Source organism: Anser anser (genome assembly GCF_964211835.1).
Source record: "Anser anser genome assembly, chromosome: 1".
NCBI classification, from domain to species: Eukaryota; Metazoa; Chordata; class Aves; order Anseriformes; family Anatidae; genus Anser; species Anser anser.
In genome coordinates this window covers 39,500,595-39,516,254 of record NC_139720.1, presented here as the reverse complement: position 1 = coordinate 39,516,254, position 15,660 = coordinate 39,500,595, and the positions used below count along the sequence as shown (strand labels likewise).

General features: G+C 37.1%; 1 protein-coding gene across 4 annotated transcripts in view; it reads left to right on the top strand.

Annotated features, from left to right (window-relative positions):
• The window catches only part of ZFC3H1 (zinc finger C3H1-type containing), a 39,457-nt gene that overhangs the window by 4,134 nt on the left and 19,663 nt on the right, over nucleotides 1-15,660 (top strand). For 3 of the 4 annotated variants that reach the window (XR_014580772.1, XM_083827037.1, XM_083827039.1), the window contains exons 2-16: nucleotides 919-1,335; nucleotides 3,756-3,820; nucleotides 4,074-4,272; nucleotides 4,958-5,184; nucleotides 5,635-5,758; nucleotides 7,092-7,189; nucleotides 8,077-8,280; nucleotides 8,949-9,113; nucleotides 10,901-11,038; nucleotides 11,512-11,630; nucleotides 11,986-12,132; nucleotides 13,202-13,376; nucleotides 13,556-13,687; nucleotides 14,391-14,939; nucleotides 15,017-15,126. Coding sequence is in view for 3 of the 4 variants with exons in the window: in XM_083827037.1 (XP_083683163.1) it covers nucleotides 919-1,335; nucleotides 3,756-3,820; nucleotides 4,074-4,272; nucleotides 4,958-5,184; nucleotides 5,635-5,758; nucleotides 7,092-7,189; nucleotides 8,077-8,280; nucleotides 8,949-9,113; nucleotides 10,901-11,038; nucleotides 11,512-11,630; nucleotides 11,986-12,132; nucleotides 13,202-13,376; nucleotides 13,556-13,687; nucleotides 14,391-14,939; nucleotides 15,017-15,126 (2,869 nt within the window). In the remaining variant the exon portion in view is untranslated. The remainder of the gene's footprint in view (nucleotides 1-918; nucleotides 1,336-3,755; nucleotides 3,821-4,073; nucleotides 4,273-4,957; nucleotides 5,185-5,634; nucleotides 5,759-7,091; nucleotides 7,190-8,076; nucleotides 8,281-8,948; nucleotides 9,114-10,900; nucleotides 11,039-11,511; nucleotides 11,631-11,985; nucleotides 12,133-13,201; nucleotides 13,377-13,555; nucleotides 13,688-14,390; nucleotides 14,940-15,016; nucleotides 15,127-15,660) is intronic. The other variant, XM_083827038.1, reaches the window with a different exon arrangement.

Below are 15,660 nucleotides of genomic sequence, written 5' to 3'. Positions count from 1 at the left end.
TTGATGAAGAAGCATTTTCCATAACTTAGTGTGAGTCAGTTGTTATCATGGAGGGTTGGTACTGGATGTTGAATGAGTCAAACCTGACTCAGTATGCTAAGTATTTTTTCCTGGGGGTAATTATTTTACTGGGTTGTTTTTTTTTAATTTTAAGAGAACTTTTTAAGGTAAAAAAAAGTAAACCTCTGATGGTGGGAATTTTACCATAGTTGTCTAAGAAATGTTTCCTTTGTCTGCTTTAGACAACATGGCAAGAAAATCTGTATCCCTTGGGCACATGCAGAGAACTTTTTTCTGAGTAAATAGTAATTCCAAACCCTCTTTTACCATTTTGGATGTTTTGATTGCAAGTCTTGGCCACTGTTTTTTTTTTTCCTTACAGCTGTTGATTATTCAGTGCCTTAATGTGTTTGTTGAGCTACAGTTACTGCAGCCTTTAATTGGGCTGTGGCTAGGTCTTAGCATTTTATGAAAGGATAAAATGAGTGAGAACGAATTTAGCCCGTCTTTGTCAGTGTCGGCTGTGGGGTCAGCGGTAGCGTTAGGACCTCTGGAAGCTTGACTTGTTCCTTGGAATGCCGGAAATGTTCCGTATCACAGCAATTGTTCCCAGGAGGGTACCGTGGCCTAGAGAGAGAGACTTCTCAGCGCTTCTATGGAATTCTTTGAATAAGTAGAAAACTTGAAATGGTTGGTTTCAGAAAGTATTTAAGTCGTCCATATCTAATAATGGACGCATCTTTTACGTACTGCTCTTATTTTATGGGTGATGTTTTTCAAGCTGGCATTAGGGTAAAATAAAAATTTATCAGAATTGATTATGACGAAAAGAATTTGTAGTCTAGTCCTTATTGGTCACGTCTTTGCTATCTAAGGTCATACATGTTCTTGTCTTAGTTCTCTTAACCAGTAATTCAGCCAAAACTTTTGGAAGGTCCCCATCTAGAAAACAGAACTACTCTTCTAAAAATGAAAGTTCTGTGGAAGAAAGCTTTGAGGATCTGCTCTTGAAGTACAAGCAGATACAGTTAGAGCTCGAGTACATTAATAAAGATGAAAGACTGGCTCTAAGCAACAGGGAAGAAAATGAACGTGATGATGATAAAGCGGTGGACACTGAGGACCAAATAACTGTAGAAACTGACAGTATTACAACAGATGCTATAAAAGAAGTTTCTCCTGAGGAGAAAAATCCGGTTATAGCCTTTCAGGCATTTGAACTGAAACCTCTTAGACAAAAACTGTCTACTCCAGCTGAGAGGAGCAGGTTAAAAAAAGTCAAAGAAGGAACAAAGCAGTTATCACAAAAATCTGAAGGCACAGAATCCACCCAAGGTATGTAATTGTAAAGTTGTTTTAGCTTGTAAAGTTTTTTGCTTCCCATTGTTTCTCATATATATTAAGTGTTTGGGAATATTGTATTAAAATATTAGTTTCAATTAAAATGTTATTTGTAAGTTAAAGACAGACTGTATTTCCTTCCAGTTTTATGTAATTGCTTGGAAGCATTTTTTTTTTAAACAGGTTCTGCTGATCTCTGTCCTTTAGCTTACTTTTAAGTCTAGCAATATAAGGCAATTATTTAACTTAAATGTCCTATTCTGAGGCTTCATCTAGTTCTAATAAATGGTTGCTGTGTAGAGGATGCACTAATGCATATCACTTGTTATCTGATGTTAGCTAATTTGTCAATGTGTGTAAACTATCAATTTGAGTGGGAAGAGATTAATTAAGTGGATGGAGTAAGAAGAGAAATTGGTAAATGGATGGAGTAAGGATGCAAATGGGTAATAAGAATACGAAGAAAGGTAGGACTAGAACACAAAGTCAGAGTCATTCATATGTATCTTCAGTATGAAAGTTTAGAAGAGAGCCTGTTTAAAAAAAAAAAAGCACAGCTGATAATTACTAGACAAACCACCTCATTCTAGATATCTTTCCCCTTGTCTTTCCCATTAATAAAATAAAAATTCTGGTGTTCTTTGAGAGAATGTAGTCTTTGGGAGACATGGGGAAAAACAAGATTCTGGCCATAGAAGGAAAAAAAAAATAAGTAGCTTGCAGGAGGATAACAGCAAGGCAGGAATAAAAAGGAAAACAGTCTCAGAAAAATCCAACTTCAAAGCTTAGAAGCACTGAAGATGAAAATGCAGACCATATGATAGGGAAGATAGATTCTGTACTGTGTCTTAAGAGCATCTGGATTTTTGCACGCCAGTCAGTTAAGTGTATGACAAAGGTGGTCTGAAAGCAGACAGATATGTAAGACAGAGGCCCTTCTGGCAATGTAATGCAGGTTTCCAAAGCATCTGGTAGATTTTAGTTATTGTAGATTTGTGGCTATGAAGTGATTGTATACTACTTAATTATACATTTATTAAGATATTAGCAACATTCATTTTTTCCTATGGTATTTATATTAACTGGTGTCCTGGACATCTTTCCAGACATGTTCAAGTTGAAGAATTTATATTAAAACTGAGGGAAGTTTGTGTCTTTTTCTGGAATTAATTTGCTGTGGTTTAACTCCGCTGGCAGTGGCTTTACATTATTCCCTGCTCTCCTTTCCTTGCTGCCCATTGGTCTGTTCTGTCTGTCGTCCTCTTCTGATCTGAAAGGGCGTTTTAGGTTTGCATGCCATGTCCTTATCTGCATCTTGTCCCTTCCGTCCTGTGGACTGAATGGTGAAGATCTTTGCTTAAGTTTTTTGAATCGTTTTAGAATGCAGATGGGCATTAGATACTATTTTTCCTCTTCCTGTATGTGTGCTTGAAAACATCCCTGCATGTGCAAGCAGAAAGATGTTCATTTGTTAAATACCATTTTTGTTTAGGTTCAAGGATTTGGTATAGTTTACACAATGTCTCTCTGAATATGACCTTTCATAAAACATGGGGAAGAGTAAAACCTTCACTGAGTACAATTTACTTTCGCCTGATCTGACTTGGGAGGAATCTCTTCGAAGAAAGGCCAATATAGGAAAAGACCGCCAAGCTTCTCTCTAAAAGTTTTTCTTTCTGTGATGCAGTTAAACATAATTATATATATCCTATATTAATATTGTAATGTATAATTATTAATTATGCTATCAGTTCTATTAATCATGAATAATTAAATTACAGTATAGCATGTGTATAATATATACATATATTAAAATATATTAATAGAGAGATGCATGGTTTTTGAACAGTCTAATTTGTCAACATACTAATGTTCAGCAGGAAAGCATAACTATTTGCTGTTTATTTCCATGGCACAGCTTTCTCTTTCTTTGGTGTGAAATGGAGCAAATGTATTCTTATTGAGGCTTTGAGCCTTTATATTTCATTTTGCAAAAGACTGACCTGTTACTCAGAATAGCTGCCAGGGGAATCTGAGATGCTCAGGACACCAATTGATATGAGATGGTAGCATAAAATGGATGGCAAGAAGCCTTCTTTTCTCCTCGTTTCCTAATCTGTTTTGCTCTGCTTCTTGCTGAAGTATATGTCAGCCGTAAGACAGAGGATTGTTAAAAAATGGCAAGTCTTGCCCTAGGCTTATGCAACCTGATGTAGATTTCAACAGACCTGTCAAGTTTATATAAATGTGTTTTAATGTGCTCATATACGTACAACTGCTGTTGTGTTTTATGCAGGGTACCAATGATATTGATGAAATATCTTTGCATGGGTTCAAATCTACACATCGTTTTAATATAGCTTTGTTTCATGAGAAACAGCTTGCTTAAAACCACAGTATTTTTCTTTTGGAAGGTTCAGAAGACAAAGAACAAACATCAGCGCGAAAAGTTAGTGGTCCAGATGTGGCATCTGAAAAGGTAAGAAAGTATTTATTTGTAAATGAGGCATAATTGCATTATGATGGTCTGATACCTTTTTCCAAACTAGTCAAACATTTCAATTGTAGAAGTGGTTCATTCTTCAAGAACAGCACTTTACCAGCAGAGCAGTATTTTTAAGCTTTTTCATGGTAAAAATTTTGGGACAGACTTCAAAAGACTTTCAAAACAATGTCATTAAATGACTCTTCTTCATTTTGTCTCATCCTTTTTTTTTTTTTTTCTTCTCAAGAAGCTGCTTGATGAAGAGGAAGAGATGTCTGAATTACAGCTTAGGCTTCTTGCACTTCAGTCTGCTAGTAAAAAATGGCAGCAAAAAGAACAACAGGTGATGAAGGAAAGCAAGGAAAAATTAACAAAAACGAAAACTGTAACACAAAAAGTCAAAGCCAGTACAAAAGCACATTCAACAAAAAAAACGAGTGCTACAGGTAATAAGTTTAATGTTACTGAAATGACTATCAGTGACAGCTACTCTGAAATAGAAATACATAGTTACATTGTGTGAAAAAAACATTTGTTGGTAGTTGAGAAGCTCGACATGAGCCAGCAATGTGTGCTTGCAGCCCAGAAAGCCAACCATAGCCTGGGCTGCACCAAAAGTAGCGTGGCCAGCAGGGCGAGGGAGGTGATTCTCCCTCTCTGCTCTGCTCTCCTGAGACCCCACCTGGAGTGCTGTGTTCAGCTCTGGGGCCCCCAGCACAGGAATGAAATGGAAGTATTATAGTGAGTCCAGAGGAAGGCCACGAGGATGATCAGAGGACTGTAGCACCTTTTCTATGAGTTGGGGTTGTTCAGCCTGGAGAAGAGAAGGCTCCAGGGAGACCTTGTTGTGGCCTTCCAGTGCCTAAATGAGTCCTCCAGGAAAGCTGAGGAGGGACTCTTTGTCAGGGAGTGTAGTGATAGGACAAGGGGGAATGGCTTTAAACTAAAAGAGGGTAGGTTTAGAGAGTAGTCCCTTCCAACCCAAAGCATTCTATGATCCTGTGAAATAGGGGGTGATGAGCTGTTTATCATTCTAGAACCCTCGTCACCTACTCAAAGCTCCTCAAGAATCTAGGGTTTGGGGAACTAATTAGTTAAGGTGGAGTTAATCGCATATCTTTCTATTTAAAGCCAAGCAAACTTTGAGGAAACAACAGACAAAGACATCAAAGAAGATGCAGCAGCAAAAGGAACTAGACAGGCGTCAGAAAGAAGAAGACCAGAGGAAACAAGAAGAGGAAGAGGAGAGACGAAAGAGAGAAGAAGAAATCAGAAAAATTAGAGACCTCTCAAATCAAGAAGAGCAGTACAATCGGTTTATGAAGCTAGTTGGAGGAAAGAGGAGATCAAGAAGCAGGGTAATGAATTTGTAGTATGGTATTCAGGTGTTATGTTTGGGATTCATAAGTTTTCTTGTCTTTGTGCCCCCTCCTGATTTCACCCTCACCTAAGTTTCCTTAACCCCTTAAAAAAAACCTCAAGGTATTTTAGTGCTTTAATCCCTCTCTAGACAGGTGTTCCCTTTCATTTGGGTAAGATTGGTGTGGGTTGTACACTTGCAAATTATTTCCTCCTGCTCCCCTCACCAAAGAGCTGAAGAGCTGCAGTTTCAAAACTGGCTGTTTAAAGTCACTGCCTGCAGTGGATTTGATTAAAAGTTGATTTTCAGTTTGCTTTTTTTGAATAAGCTGTGTAAATTGTATTTATGAAGTAGAAGACATAGGTGCCTGTCTCTAAAGTTTAATTGTTCTGCTCTAGAAGAATAATGTGAGATCAGCTAAATAAAATACCCTGTTTGGTGTGTTTAGTCTTCAGATACAGACTTGAGATGGTCTTTGGATAAACCGTCTTTGGATAGTGCAGGAGGCATATATCAGTATGATAATTACGATGAAGTTGCTATGGATACAGATAGCGAAACTAACTCTCCAGGTAAGACTAATGTACAGTTTTCTTGTATAGTGAGTAGATAAAGTTAAAAAGTAGGAAATGAGCTGTTATTTTAGAAGTAAAATCATTCTCTTGAGGTACGATGTGCGCTAACTTTTTAATGTAAGCTAGTTTTGTCTTGTTTTAATACTGACTTTTTTTTTCCTTTCCATCTCTGCTGTAGGGATATCTTGAAAGTCTTCAAGGTTGTACTGTACTCATTGCAGCACTAAAATTAATATTTTTGCATTCAAAAGCAGTTGTGTAGAAATCAAGGGCCCTTGGGTGTTGACTGGATAGGCAGCAGCTTTGTAGAAAAGGGCCTGGGGATCCCTATGGATGTTAAATGGAGCATGAGTCAGCTGTGTGCCTTTGGGTGGTAAAGGTGAGCTGCAGCCTGGGTTGTAGCACCGTAACGAGACTATAGTGGAAAGGACCAAGACTGAGTGAAGTGCTTATTGCCATATGTTAACAACTTAAGAGACTGCATCGGGTTTTGGTTTTCCAGTATAAGATAATACTGGAATGAGTCTAGCAGAGAACCTCAAAGTTCACTGGCAACTGGAGCACGTGATTTATGAAAAGAGACCAGGAGAGCTGTATTTATGTAGAGGAGGCTGAGGATGGTCTTTGCTGCTGTCTTCAGCAACCTAGCGGGTAGTTATAGGGAAGATGGAGCCAAACTCTTCTGTGCAGCGTGCAACAGGGGGACAAGGGGCAACACTGAAATAGTAACAAAAGAAATTTTGCTTAGATATAAAGGTGGTTTTGCAAAAGGATGGTTGCACACTAGAAAAGGTTGCCTGGAAATGTTGAGAGATCTCTGTCCTTAAAGATACTTGTCCAGTTCAGTTCCTTAGCAAGGCCAGCCCCAGAGTTTGGCAAGGATGGTGGAATTAAATGATCTTTAAGGTCTCTTCCAACCCAAAGCATTCTATGATTCTAGTTTTGTTTCACAATTAAGTGTCAGCTGTGTGTTTAGTCTGCCGCTGTCCTAATTTGTATTTTATTTTTGGTGTGCAGTAGTCAGGAGTCACGCTATTGTGATACATACTTATAAGAAGATATTCTTGCAAATTAGATGAAATACATGGGCTAAATCATCCTGAATCATTACCTTAGTAGTACTTTTTGGGAGTACTTCCATTTCACCTGTAAAATAGAAACTGCACAGTTAACTACTTTTTGTGTGTAAAATAAATGCACTGTGCTGTGTCTTCAACTGACTCGAAAAGCATTGATTATTTAAAAAAGCCCTCCCTCTTCTGCTGTGTTAAGTCAGTTGAAGTAAAAACTTGAGTTGTTGTTTAGTATTTCTTACAGTTGTTTTTATTAGCTTCCTCTCCAGCACAGCCTCCTTTCTTTGAGTGTCCAATGGCATATTTCCCACCTCCAGTACCACCAATTTCCCTGCCACTGCCGCCTCCAATTCCAGTAAGTAACCTTGAAAGGAATGTATTTGAAAATGTTAATAATTCTCATTTTGTGTCTTTTTTCTAATGCTGAAGTAAGGATTAAATTTAGTTTGTATTTGAAAAAATTCTGAACCAAGTGGTGACTTCCTTTGGTTATCTGAAAGTCTTGTGGTTCCTTTTTTAAAACTTTTTCAGCTACTTTTTGCCTGATCAGGTTTCTGTTCAATGGAAGTTCTCCTTACTGAACTTAGTTTTTCTCTTATTTGTTTAGTAGCATTAAGCTCTTTCTTTATATCAAGCAAAGTTTGTTACCTAGCAGGGCTGGGGGGGGAAGCCTGTAGCTCATCACAGTCCTTTCAAACTTTGTGCCTTTTGACTATATGCTGTCTTCGCATCACAGAGTTCCCATGAAAATAGATTTTTTCCTCATCACTTTTCTTCAGTGAGCAGTTTTTATTCTTCTTAGAAAGGCAATAGAAACTTGCTCTTCTGTGTCACGATGGCCTTTGAGTTTTTAACTAAGGAAGCCTGTAACTTTGTTAGCTAAGACAAATTTGTAAAAACCTTTCAAGGACTGTTTCTGAAGCAGTGTGATATAATCCATTGGCCCTCACCTATCAAGTCATCCATATTTCTTTGGCTAGACTATCTATACTTTCGAATTTTCATTTGTAGTTTGTATGTCTGCACTACTTTGACCATCCAAATGTAACCTTGTTATTTCCATCTTTTTTTGGGTCATTAGAAGTGTTCAGCACCAGCCTTCGACAGTAGTCTAAATCCACTGCAGATCGAATTAGTTTTAAACCATGAAATAATTTAGATATAGCATAACCTCTACTAAATAATCCTAAGGAAATAGTAAACTTCAAAAGTTTCAACCCCTTGTTTTGCTTTTTATCTCAGCCTGTACCGTCTTTGAACCAACTTTATATGGAGGGTATTTCCTGTGTTTCTCTTGATCCGCCTCCACCTCTTCCACCTCTTCCGCCTGAAGAGCCTGAGCAGCCACCAAAACCTCCATTTGCAGATGAGGAAGAAGAAGAGGAGATGCTCTTAAGAGAAGAGCTACTCAAGTCTCTAGCTAACAAACGAGCTTTCAGATCTGAGGTACTCCACTGGTTTTTGAATGTAAACCTCTAGGTGGCATTCTTGACCAAGACTTAAATGTGACCTCCTAAATAAGGTTGTCTTTCTGATGACTTAAAAACTAACCACCACCAACAAAAAACCCCACAATGAATATCCATCTCCCTCTGTCCCCCAAAAGAAACCAGAACAAATCCCCACCCCAGGATATCCTTTGAATTGTAACTTGCAGCTTGTCTTCTGTGAAAGAATTATGAAACTTCAAGGTACCAAAACCTTGAAAATGCGGAACGAAGTGGGGTTTTTATTTTCTGTAAAACTGTTTATTGCTTAACTGTCTCAGAGTGGTTGGGAGACAGCTGCAACTTCTAATGCTTATGGTGTTTGGTGTTTTTTTGTGTGGAAGAAAGTTTGTGGTTTTGAAGATTGAGATTGTTTTTGATGTCATTAAAAGGTCATCAGTCCCTTGCAGTTGACCTGTGAACAGTGGATAACTTAAATGCTCTTGCATGCCTATTTAGCAGTATCGCAAGATTTGTCTAACACTTTTGGATAGTCTGTTCCATACACGTCTCAGAACTTGAAATTATGATTTAGGCAGTTCCTCATTTATGGTTATATTTCCATGTCTTTTAAAATAGCTGTGTGTAACGTGTTTTTATGACTATTTTTTTGTTTTATTTTGTTAGGAAACTTCAAGTAACAGTGGTCCGCCTTCCCCTCCAGTTCCAGATAATTTGCAGTCTGTGCCAAGAAGCAATCTGTCTGCCGTCAGTATTAATACTGTCTCTCAGCCACGGGTACAAAATACAAAGTTTGTTAGAGTACCAAGGCCTCCACGAGCAGTGATCACAGTAAGGAAATACTTTTTCTTTCTCTTACTAAGACCACAAGTTGAAGTTGTACTGAGTTTGGGTGAACAGCAAATAGATGAGATCTTTATTTTCTAGTGATACAGCACAGAATGGTGGAGTTTCATTTAAAAATTTGAATTATTAACTTTGATAATTCGTATGCTTTTCTAGAAAGAATTTGACACTGAATTAAGAATGTAACAGCTTAAGAGGACACCAAAACACACCCACACTCGTCTGAACTAAAAATGTTTACGTTTTTCCCATACAAATGGCATTCCTTTCTATTAAACTAAACTAAAGCTTTGAATGTAGTAATGAAGTCCACCTGCAATGCATGCTTAGTCTATGGAACCAGGCTAGTGGTTAGTTCATGTTAAAATGCCTGAAATACAGTGGCCATCAGGATCTTGTTGGTATCATTCTTTCTGCTGCTGCTGGCCAGTGTCTCCCTTTTATACTGGCATCCGGAGCATCAGTCCTGTTCCTTACTGAACTTTCTAAACTAGTTGGAGAAAAGCTGATTTTGACCCTCTCCACTGTCAGCTTTTCCCTAGAATAAAAATGAGGGGATTTAGGGACAGTTTATGGTGCCCCACTGTGCCAAAAACAGTTTCATGGCTTTGTTCTGTGAATACTGAGAGCCACTAATAGGGAACTGTTATATCAGGCATTAGAAGATGTGGAAAAGGGTTGGATACCCAGTTTGATCAAATTAGATTTTCGTGGAACTACAGCCAGAGAATATTGGCTGGGGAGGACCAGAGTTTTGTTCTGTTTTCCTGCACCAATGAAAACTGGAATTCTACCTGTATACTGTGTGATGGTAGTGCAAAAACCGCAACTGTAGTACATTCAGAAGTAGTAGATGTGATCCTTATTCTGAGTATTGTCCAGAAAGAGAACATCAGAAAGAAAGGAATGTGGAAATTGAGTGTGTTCCACTTCAAAAAGTATAGTTTTTTGTTTTTTTTTGCCATGTCTTTAAATGACAGAAACTTTGGTGGTGTCCTGTCCTGAGGTAAAGGTTAGGTCTGGACAAATAAATACAGATAAGAGTTTAAAAAAGTTTAAACTGGGAGATGGGAAGAGAAGTCCTGGAAATGTGAACTGAAATCACATCTTTTCCATGTGTAGTTGCAGAGCATTTGAGGCTTATCTAAACTGCTTTGTTCGTGCATCATTCTCTCTGCTGGAATTGACAATCCTCTGATCTTCAGTGAGCTGGTTCAGTTAGTAATGTTGGTAAAATGTGGTTAATCTTGTAGCCTATGTTCTTTATGTGCAGTTGGCATTCTGTCAGTTTAACTGCCTGAGCAGCCAGCTCACTGTAAGTTGTTAGGTATAACTGTGGGAAGAGGCTTCGAAAGTGTGTGGAGGAGTCCTGGTCTTCTACGTCTACCACGACATTTCTAATGCAGACTTGATTGTTACCTTTCAGTTTACTTACAAAAATTGCCTGCAAATGGTAGGTGATAATTTTCCTTAAAAGTTAAATAATTTACCAAGTATAGGAGTGAAAGGTTTGAGATAGTTGTGTTATGACTGTGGAGCAATAAATATGCTACAGATACCTGGGAGTAGGTTGAAAATGTTCTATTTATGTTACAGTATCAGGGATGGGTGCTAGTGGAGATGCACAAAGTTTTTTCATACAGTGTGGAACTGGTGTATCATGTTGTGCCATGCTAACAAAGGATTTTAGCATCATTTTCTCTTCTAGTGAATAAGTAATCAGTCGTCTCTTAACTTTTTCTTGATATAAAAACTTTTGTTCTTCCCCACAGCTTCCAAAACACAAGTCTGTTGTGGTTACATTAAATGATTCAGATGATAGTGAGTCCGATGGAGAGCCATCTAATTCAACTAACAGTGTGTTTGGAGGACTAGAATCCATGATAAAAGAAGCAAGAAGAAATGTTGAGGTAAGCTATCAGTACTTAATAGCAAAATAATTACAAAATATACCTATGTATACAGAATTTAAGCTTTTGAATTGGGTCAAGAAATATTTGGATTACAGTAGAAAAGGTCAAGAGTAGGTAATTACTCCCATTTGGACCTTTACTTTGTTTTTACAAATTAAATTACAAATTACAAATTGCAAATTAAATTACAAATTACTTTGTAATTTGTTTTGCACAAGCTGATTGAAATGTTTTTGTTAAGATTTCATCTTGCAGATACAATGTATAATACACAGATACAATATAACATATTTTGGTTTCACTTGTTTCAGTTCAAATCCAATACATAATGGCAGGAAAAAACACTGGCATAAAAGATCTTATAACATGAGTAGTTTTAAGTTTGTGCTGAAAAAGTGCGTAAACATAGTAGTTAATAGCTGTATTTTAAACTTGCATGAGTAGTATTGACTTGGACTTCTTTGTAAAAGGCTTCAAAAATCAAAGCCCCTCCAAAATCGGAAAAAGAAAATGATCCAATGAGAACTCCAGAGGCTCTACCAGAAGACAAGAAGATAGAATACAGACTCTTAAAAGAAGAGATTGCCAGGTACAACTGAGTTTAATTATTGCCAAAGTAAAACGTGTATTCCTCGTATTTCTTTACTAATGTATATTTGTAATTGGAATTAAAATACGAACACCTTCATATTGAAGACCTTGTTTATTTGAAGACCTTGCCATTACCTACGATTTTCCTACCATCAGTTTTTAGTAGGACAACTTTAGGAGTCTAAAGAAAGTCCTTAGATTTGAACTGACTTGTGGTAAATGATTGCAGTTGTGGAAGGTTTTTTCTTCTAACTTGAAGTCTTGCACTGCTACTGTTTTTCTTTTAAAGATTTTAAAGCAATTGGGAGTAAATGTTGAAGCTAATGAAAATCTTTGCTTTTAACATGTTTTAGTCGTGAGAAGCAGCGTTTAATTAAATCCGATCCACTGAGGAACAGTTCGTCCCCTGCAAACTCTGATGGTGAAGTTGATGGAATTGGGAGAATAGCAGTAGTGACAAAGCAAGTTACAGAAGCAGAAGCGAAGCTGAAGAAAAATAAGTAAGTCCTAGCTAGTCCTAGCGTCCTAGCTTGTTTGGTTAGAAGGGTGAAAGTTTTTACATATACGTATCTTCCATGTGTAGTTGAATTACAGCAAACTTCTGTGTTTTTTCTTTGCTGTCTTGAGCAATTCAGCCTTGAATTCTGCTGCTGTACAAAAGGACCTGTGTTGTAGGGCCAGCATGCTGTTTGGTAATTTGTAAATATGATTCGCCACACTGTTTTCAGTTGCATTTACACTCAGTGACTAGAACTTCATCCGTGCTACCTAATAACTCAGAAATGTGAAAAAAAAGTATGGCTTTCACTCCTAAGTACGTTTTGAGGGTAGCATGTTTTTGAAGGGATATGTCTGATATAAATGAATTAGTATTTTCTGCAGAATAGGCATGCCGTTTGAAGCTTGTCATTTACATCTTTTCGCATGCCTCTTCCATGTTTCTCACCCTTACAAGTAACTGTGGCAAAGATCATAAGTATTTTGCATCCTTCTTTTCAACTTTCCTTCTCACTTTGTTGATTTGTGTGGGCTTGTGAAGAAACTGGTATGTGTTCAGTCATAGCATGTTGTCCCCTCCTCCCCTTCCTTTATTCAATTCCATCCCATCCATCTAAATCTTTATCTTCCTTTGATGCATAACTTTATCTTTTATTACTCTGCTTTTGTGCTTTCATACCCACCTCAGGAGATTGCAAAATGTTCAGGGCACGAGCATGTACCCTATGAAAGACTGGGCTTGTTACTTAACAGAAAGCAAGAACATGTGTTTTTTGCATGGCTTAATGTTAAAAAGTATTAAAATAGCCCACTTGCTTACCTTCTGTCCTTATAACTAAGATGTTTTCATCTGCTTTGAACTGCTCATCTTGAATACTGAAATCTTTTGTATATAATACTGATGCTTATTGTGTCATGGATGTTGAGACTGTTAGGAGAAACTTAGTTCTTTGTCACTCATCAAAAAACATTATTCTAAGTTCTTAAATTACCAGGGTTTCAGGGGAGAAATGATATCTGCAAGAGACCTATTTCTGGAAAAAAATAGTTACGTGACTCTTCTACTTTTAGACTTCTGTTGATGAAGGATGAATCTGTCTTGAAACATTTGTTGCAACAAGAGGCCAAGAAGAGGGAGAATGTTCGAATTGCTGAAAACAAAATTAACAAATTGGCTGAACAGCTACAAGCAACAGAGAAGATCTTGAATGCTAATAAGATGTTTCTCAAGAAGCTTCAGGAACAAGTAAATTCTGAAATGTTTCTATTTACTGTAGTTAGAAATCTTGGAATCTGAAGCTTGATTTTTGGAGGCAGTAGGCTTGCTTTGGAGAATTAATTCAATCCCATGTGTTTTCTTATTTTATTATGTGATCGTATCTGTAAACATGCATCTTAGTATTATATTTCTTTTCTCTTTTTCAGATTCATAAAGTTCAACAACGAGTAACAGTAAAAAAAGCTCTGGCATTGAAATATGGGGAAGAACTTGCTCGAGCAAAAGCAGTAGCAAGTAAGGAAATTGGGAAACGAAAACAGGAGCAAGATCACCTTGGAGTAAGTCTGCTGCGTGCTGTTAAACAATGTTGCACTTGCTGTTAAACAATGTTGCACTTGAAAAGTAGTAGCAATTTTGATCAGGAAACTGTTCAGATGGGATATCAGAAAAAACAGGAAAACATTCCAAAAACACTGGGAATCTTCATAGTTTGTCTCCTCTGTTTTTGAGTCTTCAACAGGAAAAGCATCAAGCATTTAAAAAAACAGATTGTTCATAGTCTACATGTATTTGCTGAAGGAATGTTGTTAATATATAGATAATGTTGCTTATCTGTGAAGAAAAACAAGTCCTGTTTCTAGATATCACTGATCTTATTAAAACTATCTAGGAAAAGCACTGAAGTAGGGATCTGATTTTGTTACTTTGAAAAACAAAAAGAGGCTTATTTTTGTAATTTTTTTCTTCTTTTTGTTTTTCCAATCTATACATGTTTTGTAGCTCACCTTTTAACTGTGACTAGAACTTCTATTGAAGGCTAGCACATGATGTAGGGTAATTCTTACTGAAAAACCTGCAAACATGCCAGTTGAATTGTGGGAAACTTTTGTGGTTTTCCTGCTGTTTGTTGAAATCTTCTGGCAAGAGGTTAAAAATATTTTTATAAACTCTGAGTTAAATATCTTGCCCATGTTTAATTTACCTCCTGTCAATAGATCAGTAAACGTGAAAATGAAATAAAAGGATTTTTTTTCTTTTCAGCCAAGCAAAATGTTGAAATTGGAGAACTCCCCTGCATCAAGTCCAAAAAAGCATTCAGCAGAATTGATTGCATTAGAGAAAAAACGACTGCAGCAATTAGAGTATGAGTATGCTCTGAAGATTCAGAAACTGAAAGAGGCTCGCGCGCTTCAGACCAAGGAACAATCTGATATTGCACCTCAGGCAGAAGAGGAATCTGAATTTGCATTACCTCAGCCATCGCTTCATGATCTCACGCAGGATAAATTGTCTTTGGACAGTGAAGAAAACTACTTCGATGATGAAGTTCTGTCTAACTCAAACCGAGAACGAAGGAGATCTTTCAGAGACTCTAATTCTTATACTAAACCAAATCTTAAACACATGGACACTCCAAAACAAGAAACTATAAACAAACTTTCTAAAAAGGCAGCAGAGGAGCCTGAGCTTTTCCTTGGGTTGAATATTGATGAACTGAAAAAACTTTATGCTAAAGCTGACAGCTTGAAAGAGCTGTTATTGAAAAGTACTGCCTTTATATCACCCAAGGAAGATCTATTGTGTGGTCAGGTAAATGCTCTAATGGTAAATATGAGGGTGGCTTTTACTAGCTTGTGTTGCAATTCCTATGTATGTTTGTTTTGTAGGAAATTTCAGTGGATATGGATTTTGTTACATCACAAAATAAACAAACTGAAGCAAAACCATTTCCATTTGGACCGTATCATAGTCCTCTTCTAGTATTTAAATCCTACAGGTATGGCCACTAACAGCTATTTGACTTCTGTATATATGTGTTCTGCTTTTCTGTTATACCCAGATATGTACAGAAAGACAAGTTGTGATGAGGAATTTGACTGTCCTGTAACAATTTTCTCTAGCTAGAGAACTTAATGATTTTAGAAACTTGTTCTGTTAAGCAGGTGTCCCTCTTTTGCATTATGCTGGTTTTATTGCCCAGTGTTCCCTGTAACTGGATTATTTTTGAATTTGGTTATGTTAACAACAGTAGTCAAACATTAGAAAAGAGGACTTTTGTATGCAATTTGAAGTGATCTAAAATTCACAGTAGAATACTTCAATTATGCAGTCCTTAAATTTGTGTAGCATTTAGATTGTCTATGTTAAGATTGAGCCACTCGTGTTTTTGTTTCTTGTCAGTGAAAGGAGGAATGACCACAGTGATTTGTCTTGATTTAAAATAGGCACCTGCAAGTGTGATCATTTTGACGCATCTGTCTTTTGACTGAAAAAAAGGTCCGTAGTTAGTAACTTTTAGAAAACAAGATCT